General features: G+C 37.0%; 1 protein-coding gene across 1 annotated transcript; it reads left to right on the forward strand.

Annotated features, from left to right (window-relative positions):
- Positions 1–7923: 7923 nt before the first annotated feature.
- On the forward strand, positions 7924–16588 carry LOC139735745 (solute carrier family 35 member C2-like). Its single transcript, XM_071646499.1, has 10 exons — positions 7924–8093; positions 8765–8928; positions 9439–9570; positions 10845–10995; positions 12078–12214; positions 12758–12926; positions 13574–13657; positions 14555–14730; positions 15648–15774; positions 16455–16588. The coding sequence occupies exons 2-10, from the start codon at positions 8866–8868 to the stop codon at positions 16586–16588; spliced, it is 1173 nt and encodes a 390-aa protein (XP_071502600.1). The 5' UTR covers positions 7924–8093; positions 8765–8865.
- Positions 16589–20751: the final 4163 nt, after the last annotated feature.

The following is a 20751-nucleotide window of genomic DNA, read 5'->3' on the forward strand; positions in this document are numbered from 1 at the left end:
AAAATTTGGTGACGCAGTATACATAAAATCCAATTCATATCAAATATGTCTCATGAAGTTGGGCTTTAAGAGCAGTATTCACTTCAGTTTAGCCGCACATAATGAGATTATCATAATTACAAGATATTTACAGGTTATGGAAATACATGTAATATTGTCTCAATCAATCTTAACGTGTCACCTTGGTCTTTACGACCACTATGAAGGGTGATCGAAGTGAAGACTATAACAGTAATACGATTTAAAGTATTAGATGTCAATGCCAATTAAAGAATCGTCGTTCTCGACAATATGTGATTATGTTAATATTGATGTATTTATGCAGAATGTGATTTCATATTATACGTACTCGATTTTCTATATGCTCCTGTTTTTCTGCTCGCCAAGTTTTCCATCAAAACAACATTTCTTGGTGTTTCAATATGACTATACCGAGGTCTTCCATTCCCAACTGTCGTGGACGTCCATCACATTTCCCTTCACTATAGGGCTATCACCTTCTCACAGACTTGGACCTTCTCACATTTGATTGCCCTCTCCTCCTTTTTCCCGGAATCTCCCGTCCTCGTCTTTATTCATTCCCTTTATATATCCTTTTTACTAAGCTTAAAGAAAAAAAAATCACTCCAAACTTTTATCAGTTTTATAACAAAGAAAAAGAATTCCCGCAGAACATGGCAAAAATGATCAAAATTGGATAAGAAATAACAAAGTTATGACATTCTGAAGTTTCAATCTTTTTCTTCGAAAAACACTTCTTGACCAGTCATGAATATTCAAAACAGCAAGGTGATGATATCATGCTCTCACAATATCTTTTTCATTTTCTATATCCAACAGAAATGACAAAAATCTCATATGCAGCTGCATAAATATAAAACTATATAGTCTTAAAACACCCCAAATAAAAAAAAAAGAATAAATGTACAATTTGGTATGGGAATATGCTTTTACCTGTATTAGCTCAAAATTGAAAATTACAATTTTTCAGAATTTCATATAATAGCATAGATGAAAAATCGTGAGGGCATGACCATCATCAACTCGTTCATTTGGATATTCATATGAACTATAGCCAAGAAATGTTTCCGAAAATATTTGAAAATGTCGAAATGTTATCTTCTTTATTTCTTGTCCGATTTTTGTCATTTTTTGAACGTTCTGTAGAGAGGTTTTTTTTTCTTTCTTTTGGAATTGATTTATTTTAACATACCAGTATCCATCCATGTTATTCCCCTATCAGCAATACACTGTCTTCTCCATGCACACCTTCTCGTTCTTTACCATTTTCTTATCTTGTCTTTTACTTCCATCCATCCGCTCATCTTCATCAGGGTGTCTAGCTGCCACGTACGTCAAACCTCTGGGCTTTCATAGCATGCTGTCATTATGCGTAACCACTATCTCTCGTAAGATACATACATGTACCAGCATTTGTTATACGCATAACGGTGAAACTGAAAATTTGATCACCGGATCGATGTATTTTTTACTTCTTTGCTTTTTTCTTTATTTTGGTAAGATAACAAGCTGAACAACTGTCTAGATTTCGTAATCTATATTCAAGTACTCATCTTGACCATGTCTTTGAAACAGATTTATAGTTTAATATCTCGAAGCTTTGGACACGCAGCTGCTACCCATTTCGTATAGAAGAATGTTATAAACTTCTTTTTCGGAACGTCTGCTATACATTATACGTTTTCGAAACCATGTTGTACTGCATAATGATATTTGCTATCAAATTTTGCAATGAGGGTCTTCCATCAATTTTCTTGTATTATGGTTTGGCACAAACATAATTTTATTCATCTTGTCTGGTTTTGGTTCTGGGGCAATTACCCCCTGGACAATTACCCCGGACCATTTTCCCTGACCCTTACCTAATCCCTAATCCTGAACCTAATCCTAACCCTAACCCAAACTCTAACCCTAAACCTAACTCTAACCTCAATCTTTACTCTAACCTATATCACTGACCAGTAGGCCCTATTTAGACGGGGTAATTATCCTCGGGGGCTACTTGGCCTGATACGCTGGTTTCATGTCTTTCTCCTGCTCCTATGAGAACTTTGAAAAAAAAAACACCGTTTCGGTTACTCTCTAAAAAAAATCGAGTGAAAATATTCACTCCTAAAAGAGTGAATACAAAAAAAAGAGTGAATTTAGAGTGAAATTGAAGTGAATTTTGAGTGAAAATGTTCATTTTCAGTCGTTTTAGAGTGACCTCAGGGATCACTCCAAAATCTTCAAGTGATCCCTCTTCTGATGAGGTCACTCCAAAATGAGTGAAAATGAACATTTTCACTCAAAATTCACTCCAATTTCATTCTAAATTCACTCTTTTTTTGTATTCACTCTTTTAAGAGTGAATATTTTCACTCGATTTTTTTTTTTAAGAGAGTACGTCTGCAAGAATGATTTGTGCAGGACTGATATAAAAATTGCCTTGAATCACCACATAGGGCGCTGAATGATTGAGACAGTATGGTTACGTATAATTACGAGGTACGAGGTTGCAACTTCAGGATAATTGCACCTGCTCATGTCCCTCTTCATCGGAAAACCTGCCAAAGCGTATTGTCAGAATTCATGAAGATGAAGTGCAATATTCATAATTATGGTTTACACATTGAACATACAAAATGAAATCACCAAGTTCAATTTAAAGAAGATTAGTTTGCATTGGACAATGAACTATGACAAAAAAAAATATGGTACGTCTTCCGCGTAAAAATATCTAAATGACGAACGAACATGCAACTCAAAGAACACAGACCTACTTACATCTAGTATTCCGAACTGTTGTAACTAACGTTAGAGATTTCATTGAAGTTATATGACTTAATCATTTTGGATTTTGATATGGTTTAACCAGTCTTACACAACGCTCAAGTAGCAAGTCCTCTTTTTATTTGTGGACAAAACAGGTAAAGTGTGGTCCCCCTTATTATTTTTGTTTGACGTTGATGTGTTGAAAATCAGACATCATCTGTGTTATACTGTTGGTCATCCTCCTATGACTACTGCATTACAACGGCGTAGCCAGGATTTCATCTTAGGGGGGGCGGTTAGTCTGCGAGGGAGCGAAGCGACTGAGCCCGAGCGAGCGGAGCGAGCGAGGGGGGGAGGGTGTGGGAGGGGGGTGTCCCCCCTCCCACGGTAAGAACTTTTTGCATTTTGATGTTGTAAATGGTGCAATTTGATGCATGTTTTTGCGCGTTTTATCGACGTGAAACACTCCCACTTGTTTATGGTAGCAGTTTATTTTGATGTAGATTATTATTGAACAATTTGCCTATAAAATGGTATAATTTAGATACACTTCTTGTATTAATTCTTTTCACTGAATATCATGAACGCGACGGAACCCGAGCGAGCGGAGCGAGCGAGGGGGTAGGGGAGGGTGTGGGAGGGGGGTGTCCCCCCTCCCACGGGAAGAACTTTTTGCATTTTGATGTTGCAAATGGTGCAATTTGATGCATGTTTTTGCGCGTTTTATCGACGTGAAACAGTCCCACTTGTTTAAGGTATATAGCAGTATATTTTAGTGTAGACTATTATTGAAGAATTTGCCTATAAAATGGTGTAATTTAAACACACTTCTTGTATTAATTCTTTTCATTGAATATCATGAAGGCAACTGAACCCTCGCGAGCGGAGCGAGCGAGGGGGAGGGGAGGGTGTGGGAGGGGGTGTCCCCCTCCCACGGTAAGAACTTTTTGCATTTTGATGTTGTAAATGGTGCAATTTGATGCATGTTTTTTGCGCGTTTTATCGACGTGAAACAGTCCCACTTGTTTAAGGTAGCAGTATATTTTAGTGTAGATTATTATGGAACAATTTGCCTTTAAAATGGTGTAATCTAAATGCACTTCTTGTATTAATTCTTTTCACTGAATATCATGAACGTGACTGAACCCGAGCGAGCGGAGCGAGCGAGGGGGTATAGGGGAGGGTGTGGGAGGGGGGATGTCCCCCCTCCCACGGGAAGAACTTTTTGCATTTTGATGTTGCAAATGGTGCAATTTGATGCATGTTTTTGCGCGTTTTATCGACGTGAAACAGTCCCACTTGTTTAAGGTACATAGCAGTATATTTTAGTGTAGATTATTATGGAAGAATTTGCCTATAAAATGGTGTAATTTAAACACACTTCTTGTATCATCTTTTCACTGAATATCATGAACGCGACTGAACCTGGGCGAGCGGAGCGAGCGAGGGGGGCGGGGAGGGTGTGGGAGGGGGGTGTCCCCCCTCCCACGGTAAGAACTTTTTGCATTTTGATATTGCAAATGGTGCATTTTGATGCATGTTTTTGCGCGTTTTATCGACGTGAAACAGTCCCACTTGTTTAAGGTAGCAGTACATTTTAGTGTAGATTATCATGGAACAATTTGCCTTTAAAATGGCGTAATCTAAATGCACTTCTTGTATTAATTCTTTTCACTGAATATCATGAACGCGACTGAACCCGAGCAAGTGGAGCTAGCGAGGGGGGAGGGGAGGGTGTGGGAGGGGGGTGTCCCCCTCCCACGGTGAGAACTTTTTGCATTTTGACGTTGCAAATGGTGCAATTTGATGCATGTTTTTGCGTGTTTTAACGAGTTGAAACAGTCCCACTTGTTTATGGTTGCAGTATATTTTAGTGTAGATTATTATTGAACAATTTGCCTATAAAATGGTATAATTTAAATACACTAGTCTTCTTGTATTAATTCTTACACTGAATATCATGAACGCTGTCTGTTCAGCAATCAAGCAGAAAAAGCATACACACGAGGGTGTAGATAGGGGCATATACCCTGCCACACGAAGGTGATTTTGCGTTTTCAGACCTGAAATTCAGCGATCTGGTGCAAAGTTTTGGTGGAATACTTTTTCATCGAAGTGTTAAAATCACGGAATTTAGCTCTTATTCCGAAAGTGCACCATCTGTGTGTATGTATAAAGTCTAGTGAGGTAGAGCTTAGGGGAAGGGGGATTCCCCCTCCCGCACGCGGAGCTTTTGCGTTTTTAGAATTGAAATAAAGCGATCGGTATATAGCCACAGTCTACTTCTATGCATGGCGGGGGGGGGGGGGGCGGGCAAGCAGGGAGAAGGCGTTGGCGAGTGTTATCTCCACCCTTCCCTTCCGATGGAGCTTTTGCCTTTGTAAGGTTGAAATTGAGATATCTATCGTATACGCATATTTGATGGAATCAACCTTTGGGAAATCACCAAAAAAAAAAAAAAAAAGAATGGGGGGGGGGGGCTGAGGGAGGAAAGGGTCGATTAAAAGGGGAAATTACCCTTATACATGAGGGAACCTTGAGTTTTCGGAATATAAGTGATAAGTCTTGTGCACTCAGAATTATTCATAATATTTTGTAAATCTAAAAAGTGTACTTAGCTAGGGAAAGAGGTACAGAGGGGGAGGGTTTGGGAGGGGGACACCCCTCCCAAGCACGAGAGATTTTGCATATTTTGAATTGAAATTCAACGATCTGGTGCACACTTTGAGTGAAATATTTAAAAAAAAATATCTTATTTGATGAAGGGTTGCAAAGGAGACCGCTTCATGTGCATACAGTATACACGCATTTTTTTTTCCGCCTCCCAAATCCCCGGTCCAAATCTTAGGGGGGGCGACCGCCCCCATCGCCCCCCCCCCCCCCCCCCTGGCTACGCCAGTGCTGCATTATTACCAATACATGTACTGTGCTTTGAAGAGTTGCGGAAGAATAATCCGATAACACGATGCCCGTTTTTTTTCTTCCCTCTTTGCTCTACAAACTACATTAAAAAGTTTTTCCAAACAAACAGTAGAAGATTGTGGCTGCTATTGTGATTGTTACTGTTCGTCGCTCTCTTTTCCGTCTTTTTATCAATCCGCATTATTATTGTTATTATTATCAAAACAACAACAGCAAAAATAATAATAATGATAATAATAATGATAATAATAATAATAATAATTGTTATTATTATTATCATTATCATTATTATTACTACTATTATCATTAATAATATTATTTTCATTATTTTATTATTATTAACTGTTATTATTATCATTATCATCATTGTTATCATCATCATTATCATTGTTAACGCAAACTTTCATTGAAAACATATTTCATTAAATATAAACAGGTAGGAATTTAATTTACACAATAATATATTTTGTTTTTAATTGCTCACAGATCTGACAAGACTTTCACAAAAGGACGTATTAGTTTAGACGTGAAACATGGATGAATGTATGTAAAGAAATAACTAAATACGGCCTACGTGTCACATATCTTACAATGATTTTTCCATTACAACGTATTTTTCTTCATATTACTTGGATGGGCCCACACACACACACACACACACACACACACACACACACGCGCGCACACACACACACACACACACACACACACACATACACACACACACACACACATAAACACTTTCCAAACCAATAAGGTACAATGTACTGTCAATGACATCTATCAATCACTATACCGAAAGTATAGTATGATCAACAAATGACAGTACTACCACCAGTGGTAGACAAAAATGAAGTCATTGACAGAATGAGCGGTATTGATTTTTTTTTTCTTCAGTGGGCCGGCGTACCCAAGTAACCAGAAGAAGATCAGTAGATATAAGTATCATTATAAAATATATGTCACACTACATTCATATTTTTTAGATTTCTTGGCCATCACATGAATTGATGACTGGATGATCATCCAGTCATCACTTATGTTGATCTGCATTTATTTACTCAACTCCAGTTGAATAAATAAATGCAGATCAACACGCATTTTGCATTGCATAACGTTTCTTTAAAAGCAACAACAATTACTGGTATCACACGTGTGCAGTGATGACTGTTGCTGTTAAAGAAACGTATATGCAATGCAAATGCGTGTTGATCTGCATTTATTTATTCAAATCATCCAGGCATCATTTTGTGTGGGTAAGAAATCTAAAGAATATGAATGTGTGACATATATTCTATAATGATACTTCTACTGTTTTTCTTCAGGTTACTTGGGTACATCGACCCACTGAAGAAAAAAAAAATCAATACCAAGATTCTTTTGATGGCTTCATTCGTCCATCACTTCCAATCTATAGGCTAAACTGTAATATGCATTATGAGAAAAGCTTTCATGCATTTTCATGCAGCAGTGTCGCACAAATTTGAATGCACATCACTCAATTCCTCAATTGATAAAGTTTACCAAAACCTCCAAATTGACTTTCATGTAATGAAGAATATAGCAATAATCCTGCAAAAGTTTCGATAGGGTTTAAAGCATGCTTCAAGAACAAGAACATGACATGGGTATATCTGGACCTGATGATTTGACGTCTGCCATTAAATATGCTCGCAGTTTCTGCCGGGCCATACTACTGACGAACTTATGATTTCGGTTATTATCAAACAGCTCGAGTCTCTTTGCAGAACGAATATCGGCCAGATTAATTAAAGTTTACGAAATCTGCATGCCTTATAAAATACTTTTTCTGTTTTAGTTTTAGTCTTTCCTTTTGTTTTCTGTGGCCTACACCCTATGTCGGAATTTAGTGTACCTCAGAATCGACTGAAAATCGTTACATTTCGTTTTTATTTGTTGTTGTTATTACATGTATTGCTATTTATCTTATGATCAGTGCGGACCATAACATGGCGACTGCGGGAAACCAGTCAGAAAAAGGTGGGCGCTAGAAAAATGATCAACGTGTCGCCATTGCCATTTGCTGCACCCCCCCCCCCCCCCCCCCCCCCCCCCCCCCCCCCCCCCCCATTTGTCGATTGTGTGTCTGTACGTAGCCTGTGGTAGTGTGTATTCGAATAGTCCCATGTACTTGTATTTGTGTGTGTTTAACTAGTGCGAAGTGGAAGACAGACAGTGGACATACGTTGTGCCGTAGATAACTTGCTCGTCACTTTTCCGGTTAATCTCTTATCTCTTATCCCCTAATTCATGATCATTGGCATGATGGTGTAACCAACAGTGGTAACATGCTATGATATTTTACCAATGTTTGGGCTACCTTTCGCATTGTTTGGCCTTGGCATCGCGTCGAAAACATTGTTGCTTAATCCCACGTGCGTATATTTGTGTTGTTCGTTACATGATAGTGCAGTACAAAGTGTATTAAAGTAAATTTACTGAATATTTTAACACTGAACAGGGTCATAGCATTTCAAACAGTGATGAATTTACATGTATAAGTTTATATTGATTCCTCTTCTGGCTCGGGTTGACTCCTTCGACCTTGAACTTTACGTTAGACCTCAGGTTAAATGTTTTGTTGGGTATGCTTTCTTAATTGTGCCTTATTGTTCCATTTTGCTGTGGGGTAATTTAATAAATATGTATAAATTTAACTATAAATGCCTAAGTTTTCGCACTAAACTAGCCCGACCAGACACTGTTAATACGCTGTGTGAATAGCTACGTACAGCGACTGGGCTGTGTATAGTTAACACTAAACATGTATAAATTTTATACTCGCAAGTTACTAGTGACAGTACATGTAGTTAGTGTAGTGCTAATGGAGACCTAGTAGAGTTCTATAAATTTACAGCAAATAAAAAGGAGACGTAGGAAACGGGAGTATTTCACTCACTCGGGCGAAATGGAGCTTAGGCTGACTTACTGTAGTCTGTCCCTGAAGTATAAATTTACTTAGAAAAATATTGCGTTCTATTTTTTTCTCCTACTCATTCTATGAACTCATTCTGTGCTCTTGTCTTGCCTTTACCACTGTTTACAGGCACAGCAGTGTACACCTTTAAACAATATCACATGGTGCATGGTGATTAGCAACTAATTTTCATGAAAAGGCAAGTAAGACAAGGGAAAGCCTGACAAAAGATGCCATCGAAAAAGAGACTACCCAATCGTTTGGAGGGTCAGATTCACAAAGCTGTGTACAAGGTAAATTCTGGATATGTATGGAAACCTTGTTTGTGTGCTGCTGTTGACTAGTGTTGTGACTTAATTTTCACAATTAAATGTCATTGACTTGTGAGTCTTCTGGTTACAATTGTATATTGAGGTTCTGAAAATGACAGCTTGTTTGCTAGAGTATCACATGACTTCTGAATTTATTGTCTGTTCTCAGATTTATGTATTATACATTATACAATGCTGTAATTTGTTGAATTAACCAGTTGAGGACGAGTCCCAAGTATACTCGGGCAGGTGTCTGTGGGAAATGTGTGTTGTAGCAAAATCAGTCCGTCCTCGGCTCAATATTGTGGATTAACAATACCTTTGTGTTTTGGCTGGAAAATATACATAAAATTCCTGCCCACCATTATCTCAGTGAATTATAAATCATGAAATTTGCAAGCCATATGCTGTACATTCACCCTCACAAAATGATTATATCATATATCAAGAAGATATCTATGACACCTGCATTGTGTTTCTTTCCATTTTAAGGTGTCACCGCCTCGACTGGTGCAGTCAAGATGGATGGAGGTGTTTCTGCTTGGAGTAAAAGTGGTTGCCCTAGTTCTCTTCTACTACACTTTCTCCATCACCCTGACATTCTACAACAAGTGGTTGTTGCAGGTTAACCGTTGATCCTTATCAACCCTTTATAATGTTTTACTGGTTTTGATATTGTATATTCTATATGTTCTTATACATGTACAATACTTATGCATGTGTATACTGTATTATGAAATCTAATATTTCACTGTTCAAAAACTTCTCTGATTGTCAAATGTACTTTTATTTAATGTAGTACAGGGCTCTCTTGCAAAGTAATTTTTATGTGCTGAGCAGACTACTCTGCATAAGGAACACAAAATGAATAAGTTGATAGATAAATGAATAAATGAATAAATACTAACTCTTATAAATAGGTAACTAAATAAATAAAAACAGAAATGAGTGAATGAATGAATGAACAAATAAATGAATAAATGAATGGATGAATAGATGAATAAATAATAAATAAATGATTAATAAATCCACTGTGGCTCTTCACTTTTATCCCATTGAAGACGAGTCCTGAGAATACTCGGGCAGGTGTCTATCGAAATGCATGTTATAGCAAAATCAGTCTGTCCTCAGTGGGTGAAACAAAAACTGAAAGATAAGAGTGACTGACAATATCCAATTTTAGTGCCTTAGACTATTACAGAACAGAGCAGATTGATCACATCAGAGGACTATTATGAGATAAATTGCAAGACCTCCTCCATGTCATTCCTTGAAGTACATGTACTTGACATTCAGTAGCTGTGGTTCGACAGTTTTGACTGTTGTAAACAACCTCCAGTGCGAGCCACTTGAAATTATGGGACAATATCCTCAAAATTTCCCTCTTGTAATCCATCACAGGAGCATGAATAGTAAAGCAGTGATATCTGTTCACTGTTTCACTCCTTGGGTCAAGGCATGAATGCTCATTTTCTTTGTTTGAAGTTATAGTGTAGCAGATTGCTCAAACCAAGGAGATCATTGCTTTCCACATTGAATGAAAATATTGTATGTAACTAAGGGCACTTTGTGTCCTCTTGTTTATAAGGTGAAGTAGGACAACATAATCACTTCCTCATCCCCCTTTTCCATCATACCTCCTGTTTCTAGGCCTCTTTAAGTTTTTTTGTATCATAAGTTAGTAGAAAGAAGTAGTGAAGGTACCGAAATGTCTTACATGTACATTGTATACCAAGGACTGAAGTGAAGATATGGTAGGGTTCGAATCAAAGGACCATGTCTATTTTGAATTAGATATTCTGGTCACAATACTGTTATTGATGCATTATTATTGTAAGTTTGCATTATATTTTGTTTGTATGATTATCATATTTTGTGTCACATTTTGACCATGACAGGACTTCAAATTTCCACTGACCATCACCATTATCCACCTGGCAGTAAAATACCTTTTAGCCCTTATTGTACGGAAGTTTCTGAAGCTGTGTACGTCCATTAAGCCGGTTACCCTCAACTGGTCTGCGTACATCAGGATTGTGACACCAACAGGTGAGGAAACAATAAATAATCCTGTATCATTACTCATCAGATGACCTTCATGCAAAATGTTGTGCAGGTTCAGAAACTTCTGCGTATGTTATACTATCCATTTTGGTGTTTGAGGTCAGCAACTGTTAAAGTTTTCAGGTGATTTCTGCAATGCTAAGGTTTGTTAAGAATGTGGAATATCAATTATGCCACACATGTAATTCAAAGTCTTATCAATAAATACATCAGTTGCATCAACGATTGATTTTATGCAAATGTCTATGAAACCTTTATTTAGTTAGGACTTATCCTCATCCAAGATGGCATGAGAAATTTTAATATTGAAGAGGAAAAATGCCACCACAGCTTTCCTTCCCTCCGCTTTGAGAACAAGATAAACATGTGAATGAGACCTCATTTGAAGAGAAATGTGTCTAATAAAGCAGAACAAAACATATGATAATTTGATGTGATCATACTGTTGTCAAGTTGCTTCTAATTAAAAGCGGAAATGCTCACCTTCCTTTTGTTTTTCTTTTTCACTCCTGTGAGATAATGTTCTTATATTCTCAAATTCTTAAATCAGTCTTAAGTTATCAATTTGTTTACCTTTGTTGTTAACAAACTTGTGCCAGTTTTTATTCATAAAGTACGAAATAGAGTAGTAAGATGTGTATTTGCATTTCTTTATTTTCATGTTGATATCACACTTTATGAAGTTTTAAGCAAAAAATTCCATATCATGAAACACTTCATGTGTGCAGTTATGAAGAACTGATTCCCCATATGATTTACAACCAGGACTTTCACAGCCTTTACACTGTGTTTCTATTGTTATTCCTTCAGAATTGCCATTAATTCCATGAAAACCACCCCAAAAGCATATTTACTTTGCATTCAAATTAAATCAGTGTGTGATTCCAAGTCTTTAGATGTATTCTGTGAAGATATCTGTTGATAGATCAGTGAGACATGAATGAATGGATGAATTAATTAACATGTATCATTATCCTTTGTGTGTGTGTGTGTGTGTGTGTGTGTGTGTGTGTGTGTGTGTGTGTGTGTGTGTGTGTGTGTGGTTTTTGTTGTTGAAATCCCTGCAGGCATAACCAGCGCTCTTGACATTGGCTTTTCAAACTGGAGTCTGGTGTTCATCACAATATCCCTCTACACAATGTGCAAATCATCGGCAATCATTTTCATCCTAGTCTTTGCGATTATATTTGGTCTTCAAAAACCGGTGAGTGAAAGATTCATGGAGAAGGGGGAATGCATTTCTATTCTTGAAAGCTTGTCTTATACAGCTGTAGTATTGTTGTGGAATTGTGCTTGAAAAACTTGTCTCATAAGCTTAATTTTGCAATGAAAAAAAACTCGGCAGCAAGTATGCATACTTTGATTTCCTTCCTTCCTTCCTCAAGAGGGAAGTTTGAAATAGTTTGGAAACCTTAGTATAGCTTCTGTTTGTTTGTTTTTTTAAGATAATATACAGAGTAACAGCCACATTATGATCCATCAGTCTGATTTGTTTGTAAGTTAGGTAATGATAAATCTATAAAATAGTGATTATTGTAACTGGAACAAGCTATGTTAGATCAACCAGCTTCATTTACAAAATTGTCTTTCTATGTCACTTCTGTTACATCTACTCAGTGCACATTTTTATTGAAGAAAAAATATACAATCTCTTTTACTAGAGGTGAATATTCATGATTCTTCCATTCTTTATTTTGCTTTTAATTTTTGTTGTTTTGCTTTGTTTCGTTCAATTTGCTCTGTGCAGCACTGGGTGCAGGTGATTGTTGTAATGCTGATAGCCCTAGGCCTCTTCATGTTCACATTCAAGTCAACTCAATTCAACCTGGAAGGATTTCTTCTGGTCATCGTCGCGTCCATCCTGAGTGGACTCAGGTGGTCGTTGGCTCAAATCCTCACCCAGGGGGAAGGAACAGGTCAGCACCCTTCTGTTTTCTGATTAAAACCCCTTCAGTACCCTACAGGCTTCCTGGCACTACCAGCCTCTGTCTGTTGAAGAAAGTAGCCAATTTCCTTGCAAGTTTGTATGGCTTGAGGCGAGGCAAATTGATATGTATGTATTGAGAGATTAATTTGCAATTTCTACACCTGGATGCTGATATGATAAACATGTTTTCACACAATGCATGCATGGGCACCCATGCGCATGAGTAATTCAGTTTTTGAGAATGGCAGCTGTGGGCGGTTCAGAGACCCCCTCCCCTCCCCCTTCAAAATTAAGCTATGATGATACTATTCCACTCGTATGTGTATAGTTCATCATGCACTAGTAATTTTTAGATTTCTGAAGAATTGAGTCAGATGATCTGAATAAAGTATGTGTGTTTCATTCTTCTTTTTTTTGCATGATACTTCTCTATAAAATCACATAATGTAGATGTGTATTGTAAGTTCAATTGGCAAATCATTGTTTGAATTTGATGTTGTCTTTTGTGAAACATGCTCCTTATCGTCATGAATTGAATATGAAATAAATGACACTGTCTTCTTTATGCAAATGGCAAACCGCGTCTTGTCAGCAGTAAACCATGCATTCTTTGATTCTTATTTTGTCTATGTAAAGGTTTGAAAAATCCAGTAGATACGATATATCATCTCCAACCAATCATGATATTGGGTCTTCTGCCTCTTGCAGTAGGCATTGAAGGTATGTATAGTGCTCGCAGTTTCTTTTGTCTCTTAATTCTTAACATTAGATTGTGACACACAATGACAGATAGATTCATTCTCATGTAATCCATCACTGCAAAAGCTGTATAAAATCATAGAATTTGGATAATTCCTAATTTTGGCATCTCAGAACCCTAAACTTTCCAGTGAGGTATGGCTTTTCCCACTGCATTTCTAAAGCTGTATGACAGGATCTACAAGATAGGGACGTACTTGATGTATAGTTCTTGTGAAAGTGACCGTCAAGTTTGGATGCAATCAAGCATAAACAAGCCTGTGCTTTAAAACAAATTAGGTCAATACAAAGCATTATAGTGATGAGCGTCATAAAAAACAAATTTTCTGACACTTAAAAAGTTGAACGGATGGTAATTCAGATAGCACACTTCAGCATTTTATAACCACATTCAAATTACCTGTTTTCATCCCAGTTTAACATATTTTACAGCTCTCTTGACTGTTATGTCAGTGATTTTGTCAGAGTAACATGATGTCGGTTGTTGATGAAATCTAGTATTTGAAGACTCCATGTCTAGTACTCACAATTATTACTGTACGGGTACAGTATTTATTCTCTTTCCCCATTGTCACTCATCCAAATTTATATGATGTCACTCATCCAAATTTATATGATGTCAACCAACATGATTTGAAATAGATTGGATGCTGTTACAAGTTAATGGTTGTGTAAATATGTTTGTTGTGAGTATGTGTGTTTGTTAATGTGTGTGAGTATTCAAGTCACCTTATGTGTTTGTGTGTATGTGTGAGTTTATGTATGTGCTTGTGTGTGAAAGAGAAGGGAAGGTGGAGAGGGATGGGATTATTGATTGTATTAAGACTGACCCCGTTTACTTTCTTTCTTCAAATACAGGTGTCAAAATCTGTACGACAGAAGACTTCCTTGGGTTCAGCGACTTTCATGTGTTTGGGATGACGTGTGCCAAGCTGTCAGTAGGCGCTGGTCTTGCCTTCATGTTGGCAATGTCGGAATATCTTCTTCTCTCCCAGACCTCAACACTCACTCTCTCTATATCTGGGATATTTAAGGTGGGTTATAAGAATCCTGTCGTCTGCTTTGTTCCCATATACAACATCTAAATTGATCAATTTCACTGTAAGAGTGGGTGGTGAAAAACTAACAGTCATTGAAAAAAAAATTAGGGGGAACTATACATAATCAGTCTCATTGCAATGTTTTCATGATAATCAGTTACAATTTTCTTTGTCATAACATGTGTTTTTCATTTGCTGTGCATGATGTTTTGCGTTGTTCTTGGTCAAATAAATAATAATAATATTGATACAAGGGATCAAACTATTGTTGAAATGTTGGAATGTTATTAAATGTGATCTTCCTAGTCTGCGTAATTAATGCACAAGAAGAAGTATTACTTTTCAAAATTTTCCCAGCCACTTTTAAGGGTCTTATGCAAACTTCACTTTAACCCTTTTGGTGCCATGGACTTTGGACATTGTGTGCAACGCTACAGGATTTTCTGTGCCAATTTGCACTCAAAGCACACAAAGGATTAAAAATACTGTACGAGCTGAAATTTTCGCGTACAGATATTTTCGCGAATTGCTACTTGGAGGACATTTTTGTGTGTTGTTAATTTCGCGGTTGCGAGGGTCTAACTGAACTTAGTTGTTCGCGCGTTTTTATTTTCGCGTGTCGTTATTTTCGCTGTTCAAAGGCGATTCGCGAAATTCGCGAAAATAAAACCACTTTGAAAATTTCAGCTCGTACAGTAGTCTATTTCTGACCTATGCAGTCACGTAACCTCCTTTTCTCTTTGTATCTAATCTCTTACAGGTGCACTTTTCATTGTAGTTATTTTAGTGTATACGTACAATGTAATCCTATCATGAACAAAATGTAAAGTTAACAGCTATAAATAAGTGAACAAAAGTTGTATGCAGATTGCCATCTCATTGTCATTCAATTTTTTTTTTCCTTAATGCAGGAGATCTGCACATTATACCTTGCTTCTCTGAGGGGTGACCAGATGTCGGGTCTCAACTTTGTTGGCATGGTGATATGCTTGTGTGGAATCACTGTACATGTCATCATGAAGGCAGTTGAAACAAGAGGTGAGTGAAACAGAGTAGACGGCAAATTCTACTTGTGATACCACTTAAGTCATAGTTGTAGCATGTTACTCAATTTTGTTGTTGTTGCAACTTATCCTTCAGTTTGTTACCCAGTTTTGCAAATCCCACTTCTTCTAGTTATCATTACTGTAAAAGTGGAAATTTTCGCGGTGTTGAAATTTTCGCGCATTTCGCGCAACCAGAAACCAGCGCGAAAATAAAAGCACACAAATATTTTTGCTTGCCATATGTTCCTGCGCGTGATGTCTTGATTCCGCGGAATTAAAATCACGCGAAACTCTTCTTACCTGGCCAAGCGTGAAAAATTAGTCGCGCGAAAATATTCACTTTTACAGTATCTGAATTCAGCCTAAACATAAATAGCTGTACTTGAAGATACAAGAGTTCACCTGTTGCCATGATATTCTTTGCCCTCTCTCACACCACTAAAATTTTGCTTATACACGTACTAGTAAGCTAGTGAACTTTGCATTTTATTCTTGGCTTGATTTAGGTAACCCGTGTAATTATTATTTTTTCTTTCAAAATTATTATTATTATTTTTTTTTGTTGATATACCATGTTCTAACATACTTAAACTGAAATAGTAATGCAACTTTGAAGTGCTGTCCCAACAATACTTTATCTCCTCTTGCAACTCTGTCGATGGATTTTGACAGGTACCCAAGGAACGAAAGCCAGTAAGAGTGGCAATGATCACCAGGACCTCCTGACGCGGAATGGGGATGCTAACGTCAGTAGCGACGAGGAAGAGATATTTGTCAGGAGAAAGAAGCAAGTGACAACCTTATAGCAGAGACTGAGGTTGTAAGAGCCTTTCGGAGACATTTTTTTTCGTTCATTGTTATTTATTGATTTTACAAATTTCTTTCCAACGCACCACGTAACAAAGAAAATGAAGACGTGTTTATACTGAAGAGACTGAGAATGACTGTTTTGATGCTTCAATTGATTTGAAGATTGTATATGCTTATCATTGTTTAGAAAAAGTATAAAATTCCATAGTGGGTTCCCATTGCCGTCTGGTACAGTTGCAAATGTTGCACTATAAAGATGATGCAATGATTTGTCAGTTTTTCTATTTACTCATCGACCCGTTCCTCAGCAAATTATTAAGAAAATGATTGGTGTGCGTAACCCATCTACAGTAGTTTAAAATTGACTCTGGGAGCCTCTGGAATCAAGTACAAATGTACGTTTACGGTGTGCTTGGTGTTGAAATTATTTGAATGATTTGTTTTCAGGGAGCATGTGGCAGTTTCATGCTACAAATTTAGGTGATTTATTAGAACTGTGTACAAAACTTCTACAGGATTATGATTTTTAGGTTATCATGCACACTGGTTTTGGTTTCATTATGTTCAAACTGCCAGTGTGAAATGAGCCAAAGTACCGCTATATGGTGTATCAGGGTATATTAAAAGAAAACAAAAATACAGCAGCTGTGATGCAATGGCCCCATCATATGGGTTCTACCAGACAGATGGCTGTTTGGATGAATCTTATTCCAGTGATCATGTGTGGTACTCACATAGTCTGTGTATATTTTGAGAAGTAGAGAACGAAAGTGACTCGTAACTACTCAAGATATTGTCATTTCTTGATTGCTGATATCGTGCAATATTTGGAGGCTTCTACAGGTGATTAGGGTTTTGGATTTTGTCACATTTCCAGCAGTAGATTTAGAAAAAAAAATGAACAGTCAATATTGTGAATGCTGTTCGTTAGGTAAGTAGCCTTCGAATTAGACTGAATGGATTATGTCAGCCCAGAACACAACAGCTTGAGATACATAAGTGCATCACTAGGAAACCTTTATTGTGGCCTAACTGTCAGTGCCTCAAGAGGGGAAACACTCATTTCAAATTTATGACGTCTTCCAAAACTGTACTTGTTTGTTCTTCTAAAATGTTTTATGTTGTATCCATGCGTGTTCATTATAAGTTCACTGACATTGTTGATTTTTAATAGCAATAGGGCATTTCATGAAAGGGTGCTGTTATCACTGGACCAGATGTGGAGAGCCATGTGTGGCAAGAAAGATTTGAACAATAACATTAATTAATTTTTCCTGGAACCACTTGGTATGTTGACCACTTGTCTGCAAAGACCAGCAAATCTTAGTGCAATGCAGTCAAAATGTCTGCAAACCTGTGTATAAAGACCACACTTATTGAAAATGTGCCTTTCTCTACCCAAGGTAGGTCTTTATAGACAAGTTTTATTGCGGTTGTATTCAAATTCTTCTGGTATAACATGTCATAGCCTTTGTAGTGACATATCACTGTAATGGGGTTAAAAAAAGAAAAAGAAAAATATATTTAATGCTATATATATATATATATATATATATATATTTAGTTTGCTGAAATTGGCAGAACGTATTGCTTGTATCACACATACAATGTAGTATATATCCACCAGACATACTGTTGTGTACACTGTCAATACACTTATTTGTATTTTCCAATAGTGTGTGTGTGTGTGTTTTTGTTTTTTTTTCCTCTGCACTACAACTTCAGAGCAGGTGGACATACAAATTCATTAAATTCTGTTGAGTTGTTTTCATTGCAACTGATTAAAAAATTACCCTACATCGACTTCAATAAGCACTGAATTGATCAGTGTTTTTGTAGTAGACATGACCAAAGAAATCATGGGCATAAAAACTTTGGCAGGATTCGAACCCACGACCTCCCGATCCCCGGACAGGCGTCTTATCCACTAGACCACTGAGCATCTGCCCGACAGCCAGGTCCTTGTAGTTTACAGCGTTTACTGCAAAATTCAAATTCAAGAAATTGTTCTGTCAAGTTGTTTTCACTGCAACTGATTAACAAATTACCCTACATTGACTTTAATAAATAAGATCTGAATTTGATCAATTGATTCTGAAAATTTTATCAAAAGCTGTTCATGTCTTTTCAACTTAAACAGTATCCACATGCAGACCAACAAGCAGATAAATCATGTACAGAAGAAACATAATCACCTTAACAGAGGATGAGATGGTGTGGATTGTGTACCACTTTTGAATTTGCCTAGGTGTAGTATGGTCAAAGTTGACATTTTTTTTCTTCTTCATCTTCTTTGCGCTGGTGTATGGGCAATTTCGAAAACTTCCAATGAATATGCAAAAAAAAAAAAAATGGTTTTCATGGAATTAATCTGAAGTTATCATTTCAACTTAAAAGTTGAAGTCTGAAAATATAAGTAGACCACATTTGGTGTGTTAGTATGTCTGTTATGTGTGCATGTGATCCTTTTGGTGGGCTAGCTTTGGTTCGTGAAAAATTTGTGAAAAAGTTTATGTTGGTTGAGGCAACACTGGTAGGTTTTTTTTTTTGTCATTGATTGTTGAAATGTACCGTATTTCTACTATCATTGTTTTATAGTGATATTTCATATTTAGCAAGTTTATGAAACTTATCTATCATTTGATAGGAACAAAAAGAGGGTAAATCATTGGTCGATTGTGATTCTGATACACTTTGCCAAAACATGCAAATTTGATATGTCAACAAAGTAATGGAAGTATACTCTGTAATATAAGTCTTTTGTTTGTTTGGTGTTTTTTTTTGACAGTAGCTCTTCCTTTGCAGTCATTGTTGAGATGTTCATGAGGTACACAGGAATCGACATTACCAGTGGTCCAGTAGCCCAGGGCCACTGAAAAGTCATGTCAGACCACCAACTTTTAAAAAAAGCTATATTTGGTTGCCCAATCGGGCACTTAAGATTCTAAATGGATTGTCAAATTTCCATTTACTTTGGGTCACTTCATTTCTTTTTCTGACCATCAAAATTTCAGATTTAGAGATTACAGTGCCCCACACGGGCCACCATAGAAAAGAGTTAGCGTCGAACCCTAGGCACACTATCAAGAGGTTCTTACATGAGAGTATATTACAATTTATGTATATTTTCCGTTATAAATCTATAATTGCAGTAAAGCTGCAGTGTAAAGGAGAAAAATTGTGTGTTTAGAAGAATGTAGTTCTAGCTGAATTACATCAGTACTGCAGGGCTGATTTGGGACTTGATGTCGGTGTATCAGGGCTAATGTGTCTACCTGTTGGCCAAATTGCAATGAGCTACATTCCAATACACATGAAATATTTGATGTGCAGTATATTCCAGTAAGAATTACAACAGGACCCTCCGTTACAATAATGTTGAAAGTAGTGAATCAATCCAGATACAACTTCAGGGTATGAAACTGTATCTTATTACCCACATCTTACAGAAAACCCCACCTGATTTGCTTCAGTCGTCAAAGACAAATTAGGATCTTTGTAGAGCATATCAGGAATCCATTCCCTCCAAGTTCTGTACATTGTGTTCACACATTGATACGCAGTTCCAAGAGCATCCAAGCGCTAAACTTGGAAGAAACAGACCCATGGCATGCTTTACAATGATCCGCATTTCTCTCTGACCACCTAACAAAATTGAATGTGGTTTTCTGCAAAATACAGGTAATGTGTTATATTTTCAGACCCTGAAATAACATTCATACACTTTAATCATATTGAAAGTTATCAATGTGGAAATCTAATGTTTTGTTTTGTGTTGTCTTTTTGTTTTTGTTTTTGTTTTGTTTTTTTGGGGGGGCATACTGTATGTTGTTTTGGTGATAATGTGGTCACAGCTCTCTTAACCCATTGAGGATGGGCTGATTTTGCTACGACACATATTTTCCCATAGACACTTGCCCGAGTATACTTGGGACTCGTCCTCAATGGATTAATCATGCTATAATTTCTTGCTACAGTTCATTCAACTTCATGTTGGGTTATACATACATATTAGTTGTGAAGAGGGCAGATGGTTAAATTATCCAGCATGTCCCTAACTTTGATACAAACAGTATTCTTTCATGTTTGTAGGAAGTACTTTTCTGTGTCTTCTGTGTTAATGGCAAAGGATGTCTCTTTCCAAGGCACTCAGATGGGT

Source organism: Diadema antillarum, unplaced genomic scaffold (genome assembly GCF_040938485.1).
Source record: "Diadema antillarum isolate AM-2024a unplaced genomic scaffold, OU_Dant_1.0 scf00000028, whole genome shotgun sequence".
NCBI classification, from domain to species: Eukaryota; Metazoa; Echinodermata; class Echinoidea; order Diadematoida; family Diadematidae; genus Diadema; species Diadema antillarum.

What these genes read in the sequence shown, in the direction of transcription:
- LOC139735745 (XM_071646499.1), top strand. Translation starts at nt 8,866, where the DNA reads ATGCCATCGAAAAAGAGACTACCCAATCGTTTGGAGGGTCAGATTCAC. An exon ending in CACCCAGGGGGAAGGAACAG is followed by an intron (nt 12,927 to 13,573) that starts GTCAGCACCCTT and finishes GTCTATGTAAAG; the next exon opens with GTTTGAAAAATCCAGTAGAT. An exon ending in CTATATCTGGGATATTTAAG is followed by an intron (nt 14,731 to 15,647) that starts GTGGGTTATAAG and finishes TCCTTAATGCAG; the next exon opens with GAGATCTGCACATTATACCT.